The sequence below is a fragment of the Somniosus microcephalus genome, chromosome 29, assembly GCF_052327205.1.
Source record: "Somniosus microcephalus isolate GS21.2 chromosome 29, FLI_Smic_1.0, whole genome shotgun sequence".
Classification (NCBI taxonomy): domain Eukaryota; kingdom Metazoa; phylum Chordata; class Chondrichthyes; order Squaliformes; family Somniosidae; genus Somniosus; species Somniosus microcephalus.
In genome coordinates, this window is record NC_141015.1 from 43,874,624 (window position 1) to 43,900,563 (window position 25,940).

At 46.0% G+C, this 25,940-nt stretch overlaps 1 protein-coding gene across 3 annotated transcripts in view; it reads left to right on the plus strand.

The window, feature by feature from the left end:
• LOC147098698 (broad substrate specificity ATP-binding cassette transporter ABCG2-like) overlaps nucleotides 1–24,767 on the plus strand; it is a 41,269-nt gene extending 16,502 nt beyond the window's left edge. For 2 of the 3 annotated variants that reach the window (XM_085970739.1, XM_085970740.1), the window contains 12 exons: nucleotides 1,952–2,110; nucleotides 3,805–3,962; nucleotides 4,894–5,045; nucleotides 6,674–6,766; nucleotides 13,455–13,639; nucleotides 14,601–14,752; nucleotides 15,396–15,485; nucleotides 16,005–16,129; nucleotides 17,806–17,960; nucleotides 18,055–18,144; nucleotides 19,058–19,110; nucleotides 24,085–24,767. In XM_085970739.1, coding sequence (XP_085826865.1) covers nucleotides 1,952–2,110; nucleotides 3,805–3,962; nucleotides 4,894–5,045; nucleotides 6,674–6,766; nucleotides 13,455–13,639; nucleotides 14,601–14,752; nucleotides 15,396–15,485; nucleotides 16,005–16,129; nucleotides 17,806–17,960; nucleotides 18,055–18,144; nucleotides 19,058–19,110; nucleotides 24,085–24,232 — 1,560 coding nt within the window. In that variant the 3' untranslated portion in view covers nucleotides 24,233–24,767. Of the gene's footprint in view, nucleotides 1–1,948; nucleotides 2,111–3,804; nucleotides 3,963–4,893; nucleotides 5,046–6,673; nucleotides 6,767–13,454; nucleotides 13,640–14,600; nucleotides 14,753–15,395; nucleotides 15,486–16,004; nucleotides 16,130–17,805; nucleotides 17,961–18,054; nucleotides 18,145–19,057; nucleotides 19,111–24,084 lie in introns of all 3 variants that reach the window. The other variant, XM_085970741.1, reaches the window with a different exon arrangement.
• Nucleotides 24,768–25,940: the final 1,173 nt, after the last annotated feature.

A 25,940-nucleotide genomic window follows, 5' to 3' on the forward strand; every position in this document is an offset into this window, starting at 1 on the left:
CTTTAGTATTAAAGGCAAATAAATCTGATGAGGAAGTTCAAGGAAAATAGTAAAGACAATGTGAGGGAATTTTGAATAAAAACTCAGGACTCTTGAAATGTTTTGCTTTAAAGTGAAGGACTTTTATTTAGATCTTTAAATGTTACTTTTCATGATAATTATTGTTGAATAAAACCTTTCTTTAATTCAACTACTGAAGTTTAAAAACTCAACCTTACCTACGGTATGGTAATAAGAAAGATAGTACTTGCATTTATATAGTGCCTTTCACATCCTTACAGCTGTCCCACAATGCTTCACAGCCAGTGAATTACTTTTGAAATGCAGTCACTGTTATATAGACCGACGTGAGAACCATACTCCGCACAGCAAGATCCCACAGATCGCAATGAGATCAATGGACAGTTAATTTGTTTTGATAATTGGTTGAAAGATGAATATTGGTCAGGCCACCAGGAGAACTCCCTGCTCATCTTCAAATAATGTCATGGGACTTTTAACATGCTGCTAAATAGACAGTCAGAGCTTAGGTTTCACATCGCACCCAAAAGACAGCAGCTCCAACAATGCAGCACTCCCTCAGTACTACATTGAAACGTCAGCCTAGATAATGGACACTAAGGAATCAAGGGATCTGGGGATCAGGTGGGAAAGTGGAGATGAGGTAGAAGATCAGCCATGATCTTACTGAATGGCGGAGCAGGCTCGAGGGGCTGAATGACCGACTCCTGCTCCTATTTCTTATGTTCTTAATGTGCTTGAGTCTGGGCATTGAGTTTGAACTCACAGCCTCCTGGGTCTGAGGTAGGAGCGCTACCACTGAGGTAGGTTCACATTCCTGACTTTAGCCACTGGGCCAGATTTTGCTGTAGCAGGTCATCTAACACCGTCTGCTGTTAGTTTGAGTTGCCCTTGCCTGGTTAATCGGGACGATATTTTCCGTCGCAAGTTGCTGGATGTGCGAGCTGAAAAACTCGCAGCGAGGGAAACGGGGCATCTGGGACCTGAGTGAACACGGCAAGCAACTGGGTATCTCCTTAACCAATCAGATTGAAGGCATGAGAAATAAACAGGACAAGGACTAAGGAGGGTGAATTAGAGTAGGTGAATTCAATGCCAGACCAGGTACAGAAAGAGAAATAGAGAGGGAAAGAAAGACTGGATTAAGAGAGAGAGAGAAAAAAAGAGACAGAAAGGAAAAGTAAAAAGAAAATTAATAAATTAAAAATGTGATATTTTTTAAATCTCTGACAATTAATACCTGAAAGAATGAAATTCCACACTTGTTATAGTTAATTTTTAGTGCCAGAGAGGTTGACTGGTAATAATTAACACTTATCACACCGCTAAAAGGGTACTGACACTTGAAATGACATGACGTAACTTTCTGTGGCGAGTTTAGTTCGTATCTACTGCACAATTACAGCAACTTCACGCCATTCGATGCATTTCAATGGTGAGCCAGGCGGCGAGATGTCATATTCGCGAAGCTAATGGCGGAGCGGCGCAACTCGGACAGCAACTTTAGGATATCCGCGTTTAAATGCACATCTGCCCCTCACCTGAATTTGCCGTACCATTTGTGCAGAAATAACGGCGAGTGCCACTAACCTCACCGTTACTTTGACAGCAAAATCTGGCCCAAAGTTGGCCTAATTGGATGAGGGGACTCAGCTCAAACTAGTGAAGGATTAATTCAGGACTGATGTCAGGAAGTTCATCGTCACAGAGTGACCAATACATGGAACGGATACATGGAGGTTCCGGAGGCAAAACCCTGGAATTATTGAAGAAACAGTTGGGTGTTGTGATGGGGACTGTCTGGACTGGGAAGCTGAGGATGACTTTTCTCATCCACGACTATCTTGTGAATTAAAAGGATATTCCAATTTTAAAACGTATGATGTGTCCAACTTTTGAACAATGCATAAATGACAACTTTCTTCAGTAGCAGGATGATATTCTGATGGGAACATTAACTGTGAGGGAAAATCTGGAGTTTTCTGCTAATCTTCGGCTATCCAGAAAAGAATATACATTTGAGGAGAAGCAACAGAAGGTGAACAGAGTCATTGATGAACTTGGATTACAAGACTGCACCAACACCAAGGTATTTTTATATAGAATTACACAGAATGTACAGCACCAAAACAGGCCATTTGGCCCAACTGGTCCGTGCCGGTGTTTCTGCTCCACACGAGCCTCCTCCCACCCCCCTTCATCTCACCCCATCACCATAACCCTCTATTCCTTTCTCCCTCATGTGTTTGTCCAGCCTCCCCTTAAATGCATCTATACTATTCACCTCAACCACTCCCTGTGGCAGCGAGTTCCACATTCTCACCACTCTCTGGGTACTCCTGGAACAAGCTGCTGGTTTTGTATATCCGGATTCTGCCCCTGAATGCTCCTCATTTTCTGTTGACTGGCATTGAAATCCAGAACAGTTTTATTTTAGTTTCAATTCCATAACCTGCTCCCAGGCTTCTGCCAATACATTGATGTGATGCCCATCACTCGGGTTAGCTCCGGGTGATGCTCCCTCTGCTTATACTACGCTGTGTGATTGAGGAGCACCATTCTTTATATAACATATAATAAATGTGCTCTATTTTACAGAGGCATAACACTCATGTTATATTATATAATAATACCCTCTGTTTCACAGAGTTCTAAAAACCCTCTGTATATCATGTTACATGCTCTGCATTCAGTGCCTATTTTAATAGAAAAGAAAGACTTGGATTTACATAGCGCCTTTCATGACCACCAGGCATCTCAAAGTGCTTCACAGCCAATGAAGTACTTTTTGAAGTGTACTCACTGTTATAATGTGGGAAACGCGGTAGCCAATTTGCGCAGAGCAAGGTCCCACAAACAGCAATGTGATAATGGCCAGATAATCTGTTTTTTGGTATGTTGGTTGAGGGATAAATATTGGCCCCAGGACACCGGGGAGAACTCCCCTGCTCTTCTTCGAAATAGTGCCGTGGGATCTTTTACGTCCACCTGAGAGAGCAGACGGGGCCTCGGGTTAACGTCTCATCCAAAAGACGGCACCTCCAACAGTGTAGCACTCCCTCAGCACTGCACTGGAGTGTCAGCCTAGCTTTATGTGCTCAAGTCCCTGGAGTGGGACTTGGAACCCACAACCTTCTGACTCAGAGGCGAGTGTGCTGCCCACTGAGCCACAGCTGACACTGTTTAATATTATTTATGTAACTATACACGCTGTTTTACAGAGAGGGGCTACACATTGATGTATATATTCTAATGTTATTTCAGTGAGTGGCACAATTTCCCTTTTTATGCCATATTTATATCAGACCTTTATATCACATATTTCAAGGGCAGTGTTGGATGGTGGAATTGGGCAGGTCTACAAGTAGAGCATTGGAAAGTTGCAAGACGAGAAAAGTGTGGAGCAGAGTTGCAGTGGCGGAGGGGGAGAAGTAGGGTGAAGGGAAATGGCCTTGGTGTTAGATCGGATGTGGGCAGTAAGCTTTGCTCAGAGTTGAGCTCTACACTAATGGCTCTGCACCTTTATATTTAGCCTGAGGTGCCAGCCAGAGGGATCGATGGCCATGGCCACTTAGGTGGTTGCGGGAGAGGAAATGGTTGGCTTCACTTTCGCCAACGTTAAGCTGGAGGAGACTTTGGTTCCTGCAGGTGTTGATGTGCAGTTGGAGGAGGTGGTACTGGTAGGGTCGAGGGAGGAGGTGGCAGGATCGAGCGGAGTGTCGTTAGCTCAGCTGTGTGCTTGTGTTATTATTCTGAGCTAACAATCTATTGTTGTCATGCCAGATTGGCACCGAACTCATTCGAGGGGTCTCTGGTGGCGAGCGGAAGCGTTGCAGTATTGGAATGGAGCTGATCACCTCGCCCTCCCTGCTTTTCTTGGATGAACCAACTACAGGACTTGATGCCAACACGGCCAGCTCCATCATGCGCCTGCTTCACATGTAAGTCTTCATGTGGCTCCACAGCACCTGTCCTAAAACAGCACACGCCAATCAAAACTCACGTTTCAATATCATTCTATAGTTCATTCCTTCCCTCTTCCCACCGCGGGGCAAGTGAGCGAAAGTTTAATCATCTTTATTACCACTTGTTTTTGTTTTCAAGGATTTGTCAAAAGTGGAACCTTTCAAACCTCCAACAAATTCTGTTCATTCTTCATTTTGTGATTCAGCTTTTCAGTTGGGACCTTAAACAGGAGAGGGCACTTTAAAATAGAATCTGGATTCCTGCTATTGTCAGGTTGACTGCACCAATACCTCGATTAGACTCTCACCTTAAGTCCGTCTCTTAACATTTGTCCGAATCATTTCACGGTGATGTCACGAAAATAAATCTGCCTCTTCACCGCAGTAACTGCTGTTGGATGGATTCCGAAGGACCTTGTACAGAATGCACATTCGCAGCATTTGTCTGATCCCCATCCTATATCCTGGAGCCCCATAATACTGTATTATCATATCCAATGTGTTTCACTAACCAAACCTTCACTATTGTGCCCAACTGATCCTGACATAATGGATTCACAATGGAAATGAGGAGCGACACTACTGTGAGTATGTATATAATATATATAACAAAATAACATTGCCTCGCCGTCCCTGACATCTCAAGATGTCTCCAATTACATTTCAACCAGCCCTTATTCCATGTGCACATCAATGATGGGACCTATTTATAGATATTTCCCTTCGACCACCTGCTCTTTATCGTTACATGAACATTGCGACCATGCCCATTAAGACATGTAGAATGACAAGTGTAGATGATCAGTTCCCACTGTCGAGATTCACTCCGTATTGAATGTTCTTGTCTTCCAAATCAACCGAACTGATGTGTGGCTGAGATGAATAGAAACTGATTTTGTAATTTCAGATTGTCCAGACATGGGAGGACCATAATATTCTCAATCCACCAGCCTCGGTATTCCATCTACAGATTGTTTGATTATATAACATTGATGAGCAAAGGAGACATCATATATCAAGGTCCGGGTGGAGAAACCATCAACTACTTCAAAGACCTCGGTAAGGAAGTTACATTTAATGCTGAGCTTTAATATATTTGTGTGGATTAAGGCTCACCTGGAGAAGAATTTCCCCCTTCCTTTTGTACCAAGTTGTTCTCTGAAGCACTCTCAGGGTCAGTCAGCCTCCATGTTGGTCCAATAATATATTTTCCCTATATTATCCCCTTTCACCGTTTCAAAGCATGAATGGCGAACTAGTGACAGCCAGCACTCAGTTCAAGACATTTCTGTGCAGGGTCATTATATCCAGTTTCTCTTTTCAGAGTATCAGTATTGGCTGTGAATTGGCCAGATTGGATCCCATCAACTCCAGATCTTTTCCTGACTGGTTTTAATTCATTCATTAGTCTTGGAATATGGAGTAAAACCAGTTCTAGTGACTGGCTTGTCCAGTAGCCCAAATGCTCAGTGTAACCCACCGATTCCAATAACCACTTCCCCATGGGCTGTGCTCGGCGCTAACTGGGAATTTAGAGATCTGAGAGGGTTAGTTAGAGCTGAGGAGTTTCACTCAATGTACGAATTGGGGATTGTCGAATGGGAGTATGTCTGTGGTTCTAAAGGAATTTCACTAAATAAGCGGAGAGAATGAGAAGAGAGGGATAGCAGTTGATGAATCAGCAACTTAAAGTGGTCCAGAGCCTGACCATCTCTCCCAGTTATTGCAGGAGTTCGGCACCAAATTACAACCGACGGGAAAACCCAACTCGAGGTACAAAGTGGATTTGAGCCTGTAAAATCACTAGCGCCCCATCCGACTATAATCCCAATTCCTTGGTTTCCATGAGATAGACACGGGACAATGCACGGAGCTGAAAATCATTGTTTTATTTGTTTATGGGATGTGGGCGCCCCAGCATTTACTGCCCATAACCATGTGACTGAGGAACAAGCGGGCAACATGTCTACGGTCAATCCCTGAAGTTAACACTAGTATCAGTCAGCCAATTCCCACCTATACCCGACTCTGCAAACCTCTTGCAGGCTTTGGATGGGATTTTGTAAAGAACCTCTTTTATCCATCAGAATTTCAGCAATACAAAATCGGGTCAAATTTCCCAGAAATTCACCTTCTTTCCCGATTGATCCTCCCTCCTTTCCTCGGGTCATTGGTTCAGCTCAGCCCCACAAGCACCGAACCACCTCCAATACCCACGTTTAGAAAGTCACCTCTTTATTGAACAAGCCATTATCGCCCTTTACATTGCCCAACTGCCAGCGAGACTGGGTCAACTTTCAATAACCAGGGGGCAGAGATTTAAAGTAATTGGTCGGAAGTTTAGAGGGGAGTTGAGGTGAATTTTTTTCACCCAGAGGGTGGTGGGGGTCTGGAACTCACTGCCTGAAAGGGTGGGAGAGGCAGAAACCCTCATCGCATTTAAAAAGTACTTGGATATACACTTGAAGTGCCGTAACCGACAGGGCCACGGACCGAGAGCTGGAAAGTGGGATTAGGCTGGAGAGCTCTTTGTCGGCCGGCACGGACACGATGGGCCGAATGGCCTCCTTCTGTGCTGTAAATTTCTATGATTCTAACTCGTAAATGGAACAAGCACCCACCTGATTTCCTTATGCAAGTATCCGAAGCACTGTTGGTATTAATGTCTGTAACTTGTTCATTTGCAGGATATGAATGTGAGCCTTACAACAACCCCTCTGATTTCTTCTTGGATGTCATTAATGGAGCAGTTCCATCTTGTAATGAAAACCCAAGTCCAGGTATAATTGCTGACCATGATTTATTGCTGATTATCTTTCAGTTGCATGTACCAACACGGCAGCTAATTTAACAATAACGTATGGAATGAGTGAGAGAAGAAAAATAACAATGAGGGGTGAATGACCTCATCTATACTCACCAGCAACAGAAACAGTTTAACCCTCAGTCACTGTTTCAAGTTAAACTACACTGTAGGAGTCCGGTACAAGCTGGTGAAAGACAAGTAACATTCGCGCCACAAGTGCCAGACAATGACTATCTCCAACAAGCGAGAGTCTAATCACTGCCTCTTGACATTCAACGGCATTACCATCGCCGAATCCCCCACCATCAACATCCTGGGGATCATCATTGACCAGAAACTTAACTGGACCAGCCACATAAATACGGTGGCTACAAGAGCAGGTCAGAGGCTGGGTATTCTGCGGTGAGTGTCTCACCTCCTGACTCCCCAAAGCCTTTCCACCATCTACAAGGCACAAGTCAGGAGTGTGATGGAATACTCTCCACTTGGCCTGGATGAGTGCAGCTGCAACAACACTCAAGAAGCTCGACACCAGCCAGGACAAAGCAGCCTGCTTGATTGGCACCCCATCCACCAGCTTAAACATTCACTCCCTCCACCACCGGCGTACCGTGGCTGCAGTGTGTACCATCTACAAGATACACTGCAGCAACTTGCCAAGGCTTCTTCGGCAGCACCTCCCAAACCCCCAACCTCTACCGCCTAGAAGGACAAGGGCAGCAAGCGCATTGGAACACCACCACCTCCAAGTTCCCCTCCGAGTTACACACCATCCTGACTTGGAAATATATTGCCATTCCTTCATCGTCGCTGGGCCAAAATCCTGGAACTCCCTCCCTAACAGCACTGTGGGAGTACCTTCACCACACGGACTGCAGCGGTTCAAGAAGGAGGCTCACCACCACCTTCTCAAGGGCAATTAGGGATGGGCAATAAATGCTGGCCTTGCCAGCGACGCCCACATCCCAGGAACTAATAAAAAAAGTTGTGGACAGTTGTCCCTGGAATGGCTCCTGGGTAAATTGGTGGAGGTGAAAACTTAAGTCATTCACGAGGCAGTTGGTTGTCATTTATAACAGCACAACCGCCAACCCTTTGGCCTTCCACTCATCACAATACTTCTGCGGCTGCCAATATGCTCAACCAGTCCCCCTCTTACACCCTTAGATTCCCCTGGTCCCTAGCAAAACCTTTCCTCTTTCCAATCCCAGTCATTCCCCCTGGTATGGCCCCCGCCTTCGCTCCCTCCACCTCAGGAGACACAGATCAAAGGGTATCGAGCACCTAACTGGCTTAGTCGCCCATCACCAAATCTGGCTGGACCACATCGAGCAGGATTGGACTTCACTCTCCTTTGCCAAAACTGCTCCTGGAGAGCAAACAATATATATTTCTCTCTAATCATTGTCAGAACATCTCCAGCAATGGCTTCTCTTCCTGCCCCTGCACTGTGACCCCCAGAGTCCAGTCTATCCTTGGACCCCCCTTTTCCTCAACTACATGCTGCCCCTTGGTGACATCATCCACAAACACGTTCCACATGTACACTGGTGACAGCCAGTTCTCCATCACCTCTATCAACCACTTCACCACCTTTGTGTTGTCAGACTGCTCGTCCAATGTCTAGTCTTTGTGTTGTCAGACTGCTCGTCCAATGTCTAGTCTTTGTGTTGTCAGACTGCTCGTCCAATGTCTAGTCTTTGTGTTGTCAGACTGCTCGTCCAATGTCTAGTCTTTGTGTTGTCAGACTGCTCGTCCAATGTCTAGTCTTTGTGTTGTCAGACTGCTCGTCCAATGTCTAGTCTTTGTGTTGTCAGACTGCTCGTCCAATGTCTAGTCTTTGTGTTGTCAGACTGCTCGTCCAATGTCTAGTCTTTGTGTTGTCAGACTGCTCGTCCAATGTCTAGTCTTTGTGTTGTCAGACTGCTCGTCCAATGTCTAGTCTTTGTGTTGTCAGACTGCTCGTCCAATGTCTAGTCTTTGTGTTGTCAGACTGCTCGTCCAATGTCTAGTCTTTGTGTTGTCAGACTGCTTGTCCAATGTCTAGTCTTTGTGTTGTCAGACTGCTTGTCCAATGTCTAGTCTTTTTGTTGTCAGACTGCTTGTCCAATGTCTAGTCTTTGTGTTGTCAGACTGCTTGTCCAATGTCTAGTCTTTGTGTTGTCAGACTGCTTGTCCAATGTCTAGTCTTTGTGTTGTCAGGCTGCTTGTCCAATGTCTAGTCTTTTTGTTGTCAGACTGCTTGTCCAATGTCTAGTCTTTGTGTTGTCAGACTGCTTGTCCAATGTCTAGTCTTTGTGTTGTCAGACTGCTTGTCCAATGTCTAGTCTTTGTGTTGTCAGACTGCTTGTCCAATGTCTAGTCTTTTTGTTGTCAGACTGCTTGTCCAATGTCTAGTCTTTGTGTTGTCAGGCTGCTTGTCCAATGTCTAGTCTTTTTGTTGTCAGACTGCTTGTCCAATGTCTAGTCTTTGTGTTGTCAGACTGCTTGTCCAATGTCTAGTCTTTGTGTTGTCAGACTGCTTGTCCAATGTCTAGTCTTTGTGTTGTCAGACTGCTTGTCCAATGTCTAGTCTTTGTGTTGTCAGGCTGCTTGTCCAATGTCTAGTCTTTTTGTTGTCAGACTGCTTGTCCAATGTCTAGTCTTTGTGTTGTCAGACTGCTTGTCCAATGTCTAGTCTTTTTGTTGTCAGACTGCTTGTCCAATGTCTAGTCTTTGTGCTGTCAGGCTGCTTGTCCAATGTCTAGTCTTTTTGTTGTCAGACTGCTTGTCCAATGTCTAGTCTTTGTGTTGTCAGACTGCTTGCCCAATGTCTAGTCTTTGTGTTGTCAGACTGCTTGTCCAATGTCTAGTCTTTGTGTTGTCAGACTGCTTGTCCAATGTCTAGTCTTTGTGTTGTCAGACTGCTTGTCCAATGTCTAGTCTTTGTGTTGTCAGACTGCTTGTCCAATGTCTAGTCTTTGTGTTGTCAGACTGCTTGTCCAATGTCTAGTCTTTGTGTTGTCAGACTGCTTGTCCAATGTCTAGTCTTTGTGTTGTCAGGCTGCTTGTCCAATGTCTAGTCTTTGTGTTGTCAGACTGCTTGTCCAATGTCTAGTCTTTGTGTTGTCAGACTGTTTGTCCAATGTCTAGTCTTTGTGTTGTCAGGCTGCTTGTCCAATGTCTAGTCTTTGTGTTGTCAGACTGCTTGTCCAATGTCTAGTCTTTGTGTTGTCAGGCTGCTTGTCCAATGTCTAGTCTTTGTGTTGTCAGGCTGCTTGTCCAATGTCTAGTCTTTGTGTTGTCAGACTGCTTGTCCAATGTCTAGTCTTTGTGTTGTCAGACTGTTTGTCCAATGTCTAGTCTTTGTGTTGTCAGGCTGCTTGTCCAATGTCTAGTCTTTGTGTTGTCAGACTGCTTGTCCAATGTCTAGTCTTTGTGTTGTCAGGCTGCTTGTCCAATGTCTAGTCTTTGTGTTGTCAGGCTGCTTGTCCAATGTCTAGTCTTTGTGTTGTCAGACTGCTTGTCCAATGTCTAGTCTTTGTGTTGTCAGACTGCTTGTCCAATGTCTAGTCTTTTTGTTGTCAGACTGCTTGTCCAATGTCTAGTCTTTGTGTTGTCAGACTGCTTGTCCAATGTCTAGTCTTTTTGTTGTCAGACTGCTTGTCCAATGTCTAGTCTTTGTGTTGTCAGGCTGCTTGTCCAATGTCTAGTCTTTGTGTTGTCAGGCTGCTTGTCCAATGTCTAGTCTTTGTGTTGTCAGACTGCTTGTCCAATGTCTAGTCTTTGTGTTGTCAGACTGTTTGTCCAATGTCTAGTCTTTGTGTTGTCAGGCTGCTTGTCCAATGTCTAGTCTTTGTGTTGTCAGACTGCTTGTCCAATGTCTAGTCTTTGTGTTGTCAGGCTGCTTGTCCAATGTCTAGTCTTTGTGTTGTCAGGCTGCTTGTCCAATGTCTAGTCTTTGTGTTGTCAGACTGCTTGTCCAATGTCTAGTCTTTGTGTTGTCAGACTGCTTGTCCAATGTCTAGTCTTTTTGTTGTCAGACTGCTTGTCCAATGTCTAGTCTTTGTGTTGTCAGACTGCTTGTCCAATGTCTAGTCTTTGTGTTGTCAGACTGCTTGTCCAATGTCTAGTCTTTGTGTTGTCAGACTGCTTGTCCAATGTCTAGTCTTTGTGTTGTCAGGCTGCTTGTCCAATGTCTAGTCTTTGTGTTGTCAGACTGCTTGTCCAATGTCTAGTCTTTGTGTTGTCAGACTGTTTGTCCAATGTCTAGTCTTTGTGTTGTCAGGCTGCTTGTCCAATGTCTAGTCTTTGTGTTGTCAGACTGCTTGTCCAATGTCTAGTCTTTGTGTTGTCAGGCTGCTTGTCCAATGTCTAGTCTTTGTGTTGTCAGGCTGCTTGTCCAATGTCTAGTCTTTGTGTTGTCAGACTGCTTGTCCAATGTCTAGTCTTTGTGTTGTCAGACTGTTTGTCCAATGTCTAGTCTTTGTGTTGTCAGGCTGCTTGTCCAATGTCTAGTCTTTGTGTTGTCAGACTGCTTGTCCAATGTCTAGTCTTTGTGTTGTCAGGCTGCTTGTCCAATGTCTAGTCTTTGTGTTGTCAGGCTGCTTGTCCAATGTCTAGTCTTTGTGTTGTCAGACTGCTTGTCCAATGTCTAGTCTTTGTGTTGTCAGACTGCTTGTCCAATGTCTAGTCTTTTTGTTGTCAGACTGCTTGTCCAATGTCTAGTCTTTGTGTTGTCAGACTGCTTGTCCAATGTCTAGTCTTTTTGTTGTCAGACTGCTTGTCCAATGTCTAGTCTTTGTGTTGTCAGGCTGCTTGTCCAATGTCTAGTCTTTGTGTTGTCAGGCTGCTTGTCCAATGTCTAGTCTTTGTGTTGTCAGACTGCTTGTCCAATGTCTAGTCTTTTTGTTGTCAGACTGCTTGTCCAATGTCTAGTCTTTGTGTTGTCAGGCTGCTTGTCCAATGTCTAGTCTTTGTGTTGTCAGGCTGCTTGTCCAATGTCTAGTCTTTGTGTTGTCAGGCTGCTTGTCCAATGTCTAGTCTTTGTGTTGTCAGACTGCTTGTCCAATGTCTAGTCTTTGTGTTGTCAGACTGCTTGTCCAATGTCTAGTCTTTTTGTTGTCAGACTGCTTGTCCAATGTCTAGTCTTTGTGTTGTCAGACTGCTTGTCCAATGTCTAGTCTTTTTGTTGTCAGACTGCTTGTCCAATGTCTAGTCTTTGTGTTGTCAGGCTGCTTGTCCAATGTCTAGTCTTTGTGTTGTCAGGCTGCTTGTCCAATGTCTAGTCTTTGTGTTGTCAGGCTGCTTGTCCAATGTCTAGTCTTTGTGTTGTCAGACTGCTTGTCCAATGTCTAGTCTTTGTGTTGTCAGACTGCTTGTCCAATGTCTAGTCTTTTTGTTGTCAGACTGCTTGTCCAATGTCTAGTCTTTGTGTTGTCAGACTGCTTGTCCAATGTCTAGTCTTTTTGTTGTCAGACTGCTTGTCCAATGTCTAGGCTTGGGGAGAAGCTGCAATTTCCTAAAACTAATCATTAGAAAATTGAAGCCATCATCTTTGGCCCCACCACAAGCTCCATAACCTTGCTACTGATTCCATCTCTCTCTAGCCATTGTCTCAGTGTGAACCAGACTATCCGTAAACTCTGCAACCTATTCAAACCCCAAGCTGAGTTTCTAACACCATATCCTTTCCTTCTTAAAGATTACTTCCATCTCCATAACATCACCCGTCGCTGCCTCTGCTTCAACCCATCTACTGCTGAAATCCTCATCCTTTCCTTTGTCACCTCCAGACTCAACTATTCCAACGCTCTCCTGTTCGGCCTTCCACCCTTTAAACTTGAGCTCATCCAAAACTCTGCTGCCCGTGTCCTAACTCGCAGTAAGTCCCGTTCACCCATCACCCCTGTGCTCACTGCCCCGTGTCTTAACTTGCAGTAAGTCCCGTTCACCCATCACCCCTGTGCTCACTGCCCCGTGTCCTAACTCGCAGTAAGTCCCGTTCACCCATCACCCCTGTGCTCACTGCCCCGTGTCCTAACTTGCAGTAAGTCCCGTTCACCCATCACCCCTGTGCTCACTGCCCCGTGTCCTAACTTGCAGTAAGTCCCGTTCACCCATCACCCCTGTGCTCACTGCCCCGTGTCCTAACTCGCAGTAAGTCCCATTCACCCATCACCCCTGTGCTCGCTGACCTCCATTGGCTCCCAGACTACCAACACCTCCAATTTAAAATTCTCATCCTTGTGTTTAAATCAGTTCATGACCTCACCCCTCCCTCCCTATGTCTGTAACCTCCTCCAGTCGTACAACCCTCCTCCAAACCCCCTCCCCCACCCCATAAACTCTCTGTTCCTCTGACTCTGGTCTCGTGTACCCCCTCCCTTCATCCCACTATTGGCGGCCGTGTCTTCAGCTGCCTTAACCCCACCCTCTGGAATTCCCTGCCTAAACCTCTCCACATCTCCACGTGCCTTGCTTCCTTTAAGACCCTCCTTAAAACCCACCTCTTTGGTCGCCCCTCTGAAAATTTCCATCTTTGTCTGTGATGAGCCTTGGGGTGTTTGTCTACATTAAAGGCTGCGTTGATAGATACAGGTTGTGTTGGCTTATCGTGAGCAATGCCACTGTAGGTCAGTCAGTGTAGTATAATATAGAAACTTGTTTTTTCTTTATTAAAGAGGTTGTGATCACGTCCCACACGACCGTGGATACCAGCATGGAAAATAATCTCCTGGCCCATCATTTTCGACAGTCTACTTACTATCATCAAATCAGCAAGAAACTGAAGGCCATGTCTGTGCCAGATGTCTCAAAGTTTTCAATCAAAATAAAATCTTCATATGCAACCCCTTTCTGCTATCAGGTAGATGCAAATGTCTTGTGTTTTTTCCTGTTAGATGTAATATTAAATGCAACAGTTAGTGTAACAAAACTTATTGTGATGCATTTAATTGTACCCATGTTGCTTGAGCGGAATATTTTAAATTTATATAATGTTTGTGATGTTAAATTCAGCCGATCGGCAGTTAATTTCCAAGGCTGCATACAACATTTTTATCTCCAAAATAAGCCAGCAGTCTGAAATTAGTCTCAACAATGACTATTACAACAATGACTAGATTTCAAAAGTATTTCGTTTGCTGTAAAGCACTTTGGCTCGTCCTGATGTCATAAAAGGTGCTATAGAAATGCAAGCCTTTTCTTTCTTTGAAGTGTTAATCAGCAATTTAATGGGAGAATTGTTATCTACAAGCTCACACAGTTAATGCCACTGTGAGAAGATTAGTCCAAAACTAGGCGACAAAATATAAGATAGTCACTAATAAATCCAATAGGGAATTCAGGAGAAACTTCTTTACCCAGAGAGTGGTGAGAATGTGGAACTCGCTACCACAGGGAGTGGTTGAGGTGAATAGCAGAGATACATTTAAGGGGAAGCTGGATAAACACATGAGGGAGAAAGGAATAGGAGGATATGCTGATTGGGTGAGAAGAACTAGGGGTGGGAGGAGGCTGGTGTGGAGCAGAAACACCGGCACAGACCAGTTGGGCCGAATGGCCTGTTTCTGTGCTGTATAGTCCATGTAATTTGTAACGCCAAGTGCTTGACTAAGACTGATAGCCAATAGCCTCCGACTTACACATTGACTCGTGGGAGTAACTTTGATTAACAACTCGGTAGTTGAAATCTGGGAATGACCAGCGTCCTGAACCCAGGAGAACATTCAGTGCAAATCCAGCCAGTTGTGACAGGCGCATCATTGTTTGTGCGTTTCCTTGTTGAGTTTACCCGATGCATTCATTGTAAATTCTTGTACTTTCAGCTGTACATAATGTGCGGTCGCACCATCAAGAACTTCTTGAGAAACCCATACACCTCATTGGTTCAAGTGTTCATGATGATATTCTTTGGCATATTGAATGGACTTATATATTATCAAATACCACACACAATGCCTGAAGCTTTGCAGAACAGGTGGGAGAAATACAGGAATAGCTGAATCCACACACTATTACACGGATTTCATTCAACACTATCAATTATGGCATTTCTGATTGATCTCGGGTTACTTTTTTGGTGTTTAATTTCCCTGTTTGCCTCTATTGAGTCTCCATGCTCTATACAGCCAAACCCAACTCAATAGATTGAGCAGATAAAATATCCCCAAGCACCAGTTAGTGACTGCCCCCTAAACACCCACTCAGAGAGTGGTCCTGTGTGATTCACTATTTAATTCCCCCCTCCCCCCCTTGTCTTTAGGGAACTTGCTGCTCGCTTCTCCGAGTCTCCTCCTGGCAAGCTCGAGATCAGGAACTCAGCAGATGGTGAATTGAAAGTGCAAAGCAATGCCATTGAGGAGGCGGGTGCATGGCTTGCCCCAGTGGTACTGCCAATCGCACCCGAGAGCCGGTTGCCTAAAGCGACTCACCCAAGAAACCTTTCCCTCCACTTGCGACCCCCCCTGCTCACACAAACACAGCCGAGCTCAGAGGTGCATTGCCGTGATAGTGTGTGCGACTGACGTGTGTATTGCACCAGGAGTCCACATTTCCAGTATCATTTCTATCTAATATTTACCTTACTATTAAGTCTCAAGTGTATTATTTTTTGATTTCAGAATTGGCGCATTCTTCTTCTTGATAATCAATCAGGTTTTTGGCAACCTTTCCGCTGTGGAACTCTTCCTACAAGAAAAAGCGCTATTCATGTACGCAGCTAAGTATATTGTTCCCCAGTAATGAATCAAAATGAGGGAGTCCCGTTCCCTGCTTGATCAAAGCAGTACCAAAACCAAACGGATCCCGAAAGCACGCCAGCAGATGAACTGATTCACAATAACTGCAAGCGAGTAACGTGGTCCTTCCTCCCCAGTGAGCAGTGTGTGGCGGCACCGCCACCAAGACTAGGCAGGCTCTTTACACCCCGCCTGATTTTACTTTACTTTGAAGTCAGATTCCGGCCAGGCGGGCGGTTTAAAATTGCCCGCGATGTTGGCTATCCAAAGGAAAGCAGCAAAATGACTGAAGGATTGATTTAATTATTATATAGCAATGCAAAAACAATGTGCAATGAATGTGGTGGCAGAGGCCACTCGTGGTCTATTAATAATTTTACTATGAAAACCTATGTTGTATTAAGTATTTTGACACTCAAATCCCACCATGTTATTCCTCGCAATCTGAGCCATCGGTGATGTGGAGCGTTTTAATTCCAATTCTTTTATCAGACATGAAAAGGCGAGCGGTTATTATCGGACTTCAGTATACTTCCTGGCCAAGATCTTTGCCGATCTGATACCCAATCGCATCATCCCAGTTCTTGTTCTTGGATCCATTTCCTACTTTATGATGGGTAAGTGTCTCAGTACCTTTCGCACAAAGCAATTTGAACACTGCCCGTCCTCAAAATAAGTTATAATTAATAACTACACAACAGTGCTGCAATCTAACCAGACTTGACTGTCTGCAGGCAAGCTTGACCACAGAGAGAAAAAGGATGAGACCAACTAGACTGATTCCTTACTTTTATTAATATATAACGGAATCGGAAATGAGGAGGAATTTCTTCTCTGAGGGTCGTGAATCTTTGGAATTCTCTTCCCCAGAGAGCTGTGGAGGCTGGGTCATTGAATATATTTAAGGTGGAGATAGACAGATTTTTGAACGATAAGGGAGTCGATGGTTATGGGGAGCGGGCAGGGGAGTGGAGCTGAGCTCAAGATCAGATCAGCCATGATCTTATTGAATGGCGGAGCAGGCTCGAGGGGCCGAATGGCCTTCTCCTGCTCCTATGTCTTATGTTCTTATACCTCAGTTCAATTCTAGACAGTAATGGAAGAATATTTAGAAGTCTTATTTATTCAATAATGGATACCTAGAGATAAATACTGTGGAGTATTCTAATCAAGGGATTGAGATCATATAAAGCTATTACTAGGATATCTCTGATTAACCTCTGTGTTAGAGCTTGGTCTAAGAAAGAAAAAACTAGCATTTCTACAGCACATTATCACATGTTCGGATATCCTAAAGCATTTTACAACCAATTAATTACTTCTGAAGTGCAGTCGCTTATGTGGGCAAACTTGGTGACTATTTTGCCCACAGGGGCCCAGAAACAGCAAATGAACGAATGACCAGATAGTGGGTTTTGGTGGTGCTGGTTAACCTTTTGACCTTTTGCATGCTCAGTACCAATCTGTCACCAATTGCTATCCAGTCTTGGAGCTACTTGGCCTGAAGCTTTTCCAGTTCTCCATCCCCTCTCCCTTGCTCCACTGTCTCAATGGGGCAATTATTGGTGAAATGAATCATAGCACTAATATTTGCCCATTAATGTAGAAACTATCAAGTTGCCTGATTTTATCACAAAAATCATGACTTTGACTTTTATCTATTGACTACTCATGCACTCGGATTGATTTCTCAAAGTTGGATGAATGTGAAGTGTGAAACCTCTGGGCGTGCTCAGTTTGCATTGGCTTTCCGTGTAGAGCACACATGGAGCGGTTGCTGTAGATTTATTACTTTTGGTTTCAGATTTTATGAGGAAATTGTTCTTGGGTTGGGAGCACAAAACCCATTTCAATGGAACAGAAGATCAGGCAGTTTGTAAACCGGGCTGCCAATTCACCAAGGCCCATTTTGCACTAGCGCCCAAGACCAATTTCACCCCCTGTATTTTTCATTTTGCTTCTCCACATTAACCAACTTCGGGTAAGAATCATCCCTCCCCCTACTCCTGAGTTAACTTTGCTTTACCTCAACTACCACACTCTGGTGTCCATCCTGCCATTTTCCACTCTTTTCTCCTTCTCCTTTACCATTTCTGCAGTTATCTCTATCTCTTTTGGTATTCTTACCAAACTTCACCGAAATTGCCGTGTGATACCGAGAGTGAACACAAATAACGTACTTCTGTAGAATTCCTCTGTTTTAACAAAACCAGTTGCCCCCTTATTTGAAATAGTTTATGAAAATAGTTTGTCATTAACACTGCGCAATGCATTTTCAATGTTTTCAACACAGGGTTGAAACTAGACGTCGGGTCTTTTTTCCTGTTCTGCCTGACTCTCAGCCTCACCAGTTTGTCGGCGGTGAGTCTGGCCTTCCTGGTGAGTGCAAGTGCCAGCAGCTTTGCAATAGCTAATGCCCTGGTCGCCATCCCATTCGTCTTCATGATGGTAAGAACCTGTTTTTGATCCATTTCCCTATACCTTCTACTGGTCCCTGTTATCCGTTCGGAAGCACTGAACAACAACCCACTTGTGTTTGTAGGTTTTTGGAGGTTTTCTGGCGAACTTAAACGGAATGTTGCAGTGGCTTTCTTGGCTGAAGTGGATCAGTATATTCCGTTACGGGCTGAATGTAAGAAACCTTTTTTTTTAAACTTTAGAATAGGTGTGAATGTGGGTTCCGGGATCAAGACTTTGTAAAAACATGAGATTGGGTGGTGGAACCCCATTGTGCGGAACTGTGGGGTGGTAAAATGACACTTGGCTCCCTTGATCCTTCACACAGCAAGTTACCAATCTCGGCTGTGCCACTTTGGGAAGGCACCCAACGAAGGCCAGACATTTCTCTCGAGGTATTCCAAGCGAGTTGGCAAAAGCCCCGTGGGCAGGCCGCCTTGAAATCAAGGCCAGGACCAGGGTAATGAATAGGGATGTTTGTTCAGAAGCTGAAGCACGTTCAGGTGATTGGGAGGTGGGGAGTGGGGGCGAGCCACAGCAAGAGAGCTGAGGAAGTCTTGGAAACGCAGAAGGAGGGTAAGTTGTGGATGAAGATTCAAAAGCACATTGATGGGGTTGGGGGGGACTGGAGATAGAAGCACAGGGAGTAAATGTGTAAAGCAGGTTGAGGCCAAATAGCAAGAAGTAGATATTATTTGCTATTACAGGTGCTGTTGATTGAAAACCTGTGGTGAGACACAGCCTATGACTGTGCCACTTGAGGGTACGGGTAATAGAACCCCAGATGGCATGGAAACATGATGCCAAATTTGCTCCTTGGGTTTTAATTGGGGGAAAGTAAAAAAAGAGACAATGGTGCCCACTCACTTAATTAGGGAAAGTAAGGTAGGCACATGAGCAATAAGACAAACAAAGATGTTCATTGAACCCAACCTAGAACTGCCACTGTAAAAATCAATGGCGCTCCATGTACTTTAGTGAAGACCATAAAGATTTAGTTTTAAAACCTTAATCAAAGTAACTACACCCATTGAAACAGTATAGGTATGGATTAACATTAATGATTCATTTTATCCATCTTTCCATAGGCACTGACAATCATCGAACTAAAAGGACAAATATTTTACATGAATTCAACAGTGTGAGTACATTGTTTTTAAACTGATTAAAACAATGTTTTTAATTTTTTTTTTAAATCACCGTGTTGCCCAATGTTAGCCAGTAGCCACATATCGCTAATTGGGAATCCAAATGTGGTGAATTGCAGTTCTGATTAGTAAATAAAATGAGTAATAGATACTTGTGCACGTGAACCTTAACCTTTTTGTACATTTGTTGGTGAAATGAGGAGATGAAAAGCAGTGTGTGTTTTTCGATTGTTTACTTCCTTGGTTACTGAATGGTGATAGATGTTTAATTAATTGTATACATGAATTACATTTACTTACCTGTATTGCATTTGTGTGAGAGGCATTTTTTTTAACTAAAATTAGTGCATGTGATTAAAAAACTGTGTTGCCATAGCTACACCTGTGGTTAATCAGCAAGTTCTATTGGACAACACTGGTCGAAGTGGTTTCAAACTCTCTTCTGTTACAAATACTCAGTTCCCTTGTACCCAAAACTTTAAAGGCACGGTCTACCAAGACTTGTTGCATCAGGATTGGTGAAGAATGAATTTATGGGAAAGCTGTTGGTTTCTGCACATCTCCAAGTCTTTCCATACTCCCAGCATCAATTCCATGAGCCATCTGCCCTTGTCACTGTTCTTTTCAGATACATACATACCATAATCTGTAACAAAATCTAGGCTGGCACTCTAGTGCAGTACCGAGGGAGTGCTGCATTGTTGGAGGTGCTGTCTTTTGGATGAGACGTTAAACCGAGGCCCCGTCTGCCCCTCTCAACTAGATGTGAAAGATCCCACGGCACTATTTCAAAAAAGAGCAGGCGCGTTCTCCCCAGTGCTTGGTCAAAATTTATCCCTCAACCAAAATACTAAACAAAATTATCTGGTCCTGATCACATTGTTGTTTGTGGGAGCTTGCTGTGCGCAAATTGGCTGCTGCATTTCCTACCTTACAACTGTGACTACACTTCAGAAAGTACTTCACTGCTTTGGGGCATCCTCAGGTTGTGAAAAATCTATCTATCTATATATATATAAAAGGATTGATCTGTCTTTCTGTCTGTCTGTCCTTCGGTGTGTCTGTCCGGCTATACACTCTAAAGTTATAGAGCGTACCTACACGTGCGTTACATCAAAAGAAAGCTTACAATTCCAGAACCGTCGTAAGCATATTTACGTTTCAGCCGGACAAAAATTGCGCCCGCGGTATCCAAAAAATGTTCAAAATTCTGCTCATTATCTGCTCATTAGCATTGAGTGACGTCGAGGTCGACCAATCGTACGGTCGAGCAACCCGACGGTCGACCAATCGCTGCGTGGCGGGGGCGGGTTCCTGGCGCGTGCGGGCGGGCCCTCCTAGAGTCGAGTGACGGGACGATAGACCAATCCTACGCTTCGGTGACCTGACGGTCGACCAATCAGTGCGTGTGTGGGCGTGCCTTATCGTTCTGAGCCGAGGTGAGTCGCCGCCATCTTGATTCCAAACTTTTCATTTCTTTTTCCCGCTTTCTGCATCTTTAAAAAAAAAATTGCTTTTAAAACACATTGGCCTAGAAATTCAGTGGCCTGCGCCACCAGTTTGCGCCCAAAGAGGGCTTTTGCGCCACTGGCCACACCTACCGCGATATTTAGCGGGGCGCTAATGGCGACGTTAGCCTGTAGCGCTGCGCCGCCACCGATGACGTCATCGGTGTGCGCAGCGCCCCGCTATCGCCCCGCTGGCCATATTTGGTCGCTGCCGCCTCCTCCGCGCCAGCCGCAAACAGCGACCGGTACACAGGGGCCTACCTGTGGCGGTAGTGGGGCGAGTTAAGGTGGAGGTGCGGCCGGCCGCTTTTTCGGCGGCCGCCTGCCCGCACCTCCATCCCCGGCCTCCTACACCACCCCCCCCGCGGCATTGCCGGCTGTTTCCCGAGAGCCCGGCACTTCTCCTTGGTGCCGGGCTCATTTGCCGGCACTCGCGAGTGGGGATCGCGCTGTTGCAGGCACCTCCCCCTTAAGAGTGAGAGGAAGGCCTGCAGTACCGCAGGCTGCCGTGCCGCAGCGGGTGGCGCTGCGGCACTTTGCGCGCCAATATTCAGTTTCAGCGCCCCAAGCGGGGCGCCGAAACCCTTGTTTAGCGGCCGGCTTCCACTTGGGGCGCTGAAACTGAATATCCCGCTGGCGCAAGTGGCTCCGCGCGCAGCGGTAATTCCGGCGCCCAGGCAAGCTGGGCGCCCCAAACTGAATTTTTAGCCCATATTGTTTTAAAAAAAAGTGAATTCCTTTCTAAATCATTTATCTAATCTCATTAATTTTCCTACTTTTCCCCGTTTTTGCAGGTAGGCCTCGAAGCCTGGGCGTCTGTTGCCAGCCATGCTGGACCCTAGGCAATTGTTTTGTGACAAGCTCCTCCCACCCCTCAACCCCACCCCCCCGCTGGGCCCCATTCCGAACCAGCGGCCAGCCATCTTGGTAAAGGCTGGCTGGGCTCACTGCAAGCTCCTCGCGCTTCATTCACTGCACGGCGCACGCGCACCTCCACACAGAGCGCGGCCAGAGGGAAGCGAGCAGGTTAGCGGGGGGGGCGGGGCTCGGGAGGGGAGGGGGAGCGGGAACGGAGAGGGTTACCCCGGCAACAGGGCTCGCCAGCCGCAATCGGCCATCTCAAGCCGCTCAGGCCTGGTCCCGGAGATCGGCAGGCGGAGAGGGGAGGAGGGTTACCAAGGCAACCGGGCCCGGCCAGCCGCAATCGGCCGTCTCAAGCCGCCTCAGGCCCGGCCTCGGGAGGGCGGGGCTCGGGCTGACCGGGGCACTGCGCTCAGCATATCAGTGCGTGGGGCGGCACGGAGCTCAGCGGAGCCATCGCCGGCAGAGGGGAGAGGGTCTGCTGGCTCCCCCCTCCCCTCCCCCTCCCCCCTCATCTACCTCCCCTCCCCCTCCCCATCTCCCTCCTCCCCCCTCCCTTCCTCCCCCCGCTCCCTCCTCCCCCTCCCTCCCCCCTCCCTTCCTCCCCCCCGCTCCCCCTCCCCTCCCCTTTCCCCCCCTTCCCCCCAGTTGCTCTCTCTCTTCCCCCAGTCGCTCTCACTCTTCCCCCCAGTCGCTCTCTCTTTTCCCCCCAGTCGCTCTCTCTTTTCCCCCCAGTCGCTCTCTCTTTTCCCCCCAGTCGCTCTCACTCTTCCCCCCAGTCGCTCTCTCTCTTCCCCCCCAGTCGCTCTCTCTCTTCCCCCCAGTTGCGCTCTCTCTTCCCCCCCATCGCTCTCTCTCTTCCCCCCAGTCGCTCTCTCTCTTCCCCCCCAGTCGCTCTCTCTCTTCCCCCCCAGTCGCTCTCTCTCTTCCCCCCAGTCGCTCTCTCTCTTCCCCCCCAGTCGCTCTCTCTCTTCCCCCCCAGTCGCTCTCTCTCTTCCCCCCAGTCGCTCTCTCTCTTCCCCCCAGTCGCTCTCTCTCTTCCCCCCCAGTCGCTCTCTCTCTTCCCCCCCAGTCGCTCTCTCTCTTCCCCCCCAGTCGCTCTCTCTCTTCCCCCCCAGTCGCTCTCTCTCTTCCCCCCCCAGTCGCTCTCTCTCTTCCCCCCCAGTCGCTCTCTCTCTTCCCCCCTAATCGCTCTCTCTCTTCCCCCCAGTCGCTCTCTCTCTTCCCCCCAGTCGCTCTCTCTCTTCCCCCCAGTCACGCTCTCTCTCTTCCCCCCCAGTCGCTCTCTCTCTTCCCCCCCAGTCGCGCTCTCTCTTCCCCCCCAGTCGCGCTCTCTCTTCCCCCCCAGTCGCGCTCTCTCTTCCCCCCCAGTCGCGCTCTCTCTTCCCCCCCAGTCGCGCTCTCTCTTCCCCCCCAGTCGCGCTCTCTCTTCCCCCCAGTCGCGCACTCTCTTCCCCCCAGTCGCGCAATCTCTTCCCCCCCCAGTCGCGCTCTCTCCCCCCCAGTCGCGCTCTCTCTTCCCCCCCCAATCGCGCTCTCTCTTCCCCCCCCCAGTCGCTCTCTCTCTTCCCCCCCAGTCGCGCTCTCTCTTCCCCCCAGTCACGCTCTCTCTTCCACCCAGTCGCTCTCTCTCTTCCCCCCAGTCGCTCTCTCTCTCTCTTCCAACAACAACATGCCCTTGAAAAAGCCTCGGCACCGCCGGGCACTCCAGCTAGTATTATATAAATGTAAGTCTTTTTAACGAGCTCCTTGTTTCATGACATACAGTAAATGGAAAATCGCAATTAGTTCAGGCTAGATTTTGTTAGTAATGACAGCTCTATCTTTTCAATCCCAATTCTCTGCTCTTTTTCCATATCCCCATACTTCCCAAGTATCTCCCTTCTGAACACCTCAATCAAAGTTGCCTCTATCGCTATTGGAAATAGTGGATCCACATCCTTGCAAACCTTAGTATGAACACATTTTTCTGGATTTATTTTCTTCAATATTCTCTCATATTCTGGACTCCCCCACAAGAGGGAAGAGTAATTTCCTATCAACGCTGTCGATTCCATTCATTATTTTAAACATCTCAATCTGATCACATATTCTCACAGCTGGTCAATGTGACCCAGTTATCCAGACTTTCAGTTCAGCCAATTGTCTTGATCCCATCCTGGTGAACTGTTGCAGAGTTCTCCAAGATACCCTTGCTAATTTGGGCATCAATTCCCATTTAGCACAGTGCAGGCTAAGCCCCAAATCAAAGCAGTAATTTACAAAGTCTGCTATAGTTGAACACAAGGCAGTTGGTTGAGAGGAGGAGCTTGGGTTATATTGCCGAGAGATGGGATCAAGGGATGTGATCTTATAGGCGCAGAAAATAATGAATGCAATTGACAGTTAATGTGGAATTAATCCGGATCAAAAAAAATGTATTCAGGAAGGGCACTTATTTTCATAAGGGATGTGGCAGTAGACTGGGTGTTAAATATTGCCCGTGGGGATATTTACTGTTTTGGTAATTTTTAAAACATATTTGCTTACTTACACGTCGGACTAATATCCAATTGGTTTGTCCCATTCCTCCTATGATCCATATTCTGTGTTTTGCAGGGTCCCTGGAGAGATCTATATGATTGAGCAAGGTATCGATTACAGCACCTGGGGCTTCTGGCAAAATGAAGTTGCACTTCTTTGTATAATGACAATATTCTTGTTCCTGGCATTCATACAACTTGCAAGAATTAACAAGTGGAAGTAGAACATTGTTAATTTTGTGTGACGAGTACTTGGTTGTATACTTGGTGTTCTTTGAACTCTCTCTACTCTGGAACATGCATTACCAGCAGCTCCAACTTAGCAATTGAAAAGTAACTCAGAGGTCAATGATAGTACAGTCCCCACCGCTTGTAGCAAGCGCATTCCTGTGAAGATGATTTGCCCGCTATACATGATGGCCGGCATAAAGTGGTAGTGCTAAAGAACAATAATGTTATCACCACTCAGTATCCGGAACTCCACTGAGCCACGACCTGAACGAACCTCCCAGCTCCTGGACCTGAACTCCGCAGTGCCAAACGCTCCCCGGCCGCAGCCATGAGAGCCCGTCATTCAGAAACAAGCCATTGCCAGGTAGAGCATCTCCGCAAGATCCAGAGAGGGAACAAAATCTCAACTCCTTCACCCAACAACCATTGAAACAACCTAAACACCTAATTAGGGCACTAAATTACAGCTGCTGGGATTATTGTGCATGAAGTGTTATTTTTATTAAATATTAAAAACATGCATCAGTTTTTCATGTGTACTTAACTCATTATTACGTGTAAGGACAGTTGTTTCTGCCTGAATTAAATGGAACATTTAAGACAACTTTTAATTTGATGTTAATGCAAATGGCTAATGATTACCGAATTTTGGCCAATATAAGCGGCTGCCAGGTTTAAATGTGGACGTTTTAAGGGGGTGGGGGCTGTACATGGCCTGAATTTGATGGGAATGCCCAGACTGAATCAGCAGTGTAACTACAGCAATCTTAAACCTACGTTGCAGCAGTCTCGCACTGCCTTGGCTTCACACTGCATTAAGTCTACCCTAAACCACTACAAGACAAGTTTAAAAGAAAAACTTCCAATGTTAAACAGCTAACTTATCTCATTAGCTCTTTCCTAACATTAACAATTTTACCAGCAGTTGGGTAGCTGTGGAGGAATCCTGCAAATATCTACACAGCCGTTTCCTTTTCCAGGGACCATGGTATAACTTGCACTGCTCTAAAGCAGGTACTAGCACTTGCTGTATAAGGGAGGCATTATACAAAAACTGTTTGGGAACACAAAGGAATTGATGGGGTTTTTATATTCATTCTCGGGATATCGATGACACGAGCAAGACCACCTTTCTCGCCCATCCCCAGCTGCCCGGAAGGGGTGGTGATGGGCCTTTATCCTGTGATGACTTTTACAAGTCAGTGGCTTAACTGGGTCACTTCAGGGGACATTAAAAATCAATTTAATGATATCAGAGTCACATGTAGGGCATACTTGGTCAAGTGGCAGATCCTTTCCCTCAAGGACATCAGTGAACTAGTTGGGTTTTTATAACAATCAGGCAACCTTCACTGCCAGTTTCTGATGCCAGTCCACAAACGGCCAGATTTATTAAATTCAACTTTGTAATTTGCCATGGTGAGATTTGATGATCTGACCCCTGGGTTGTTCATACGACATCATATTTTTTGTTGTTCAGATATCAAGTTAGTAATTTGTGACACACACACAAAGTGAACCAGCTGAGGGGGAGGAGCAAGCAGCAGCAACACACCAGGAGTACAGTTTCATTACTTTTGAATTGACGTCAGTATTGTAATAAACTCGTGTATTTGAGAATATTTCACAGAAATTCATCCCATTATAGATAACAGAATACTAAGCTGACATGGAAACATTTATCGTGCAGAGTAATACCAC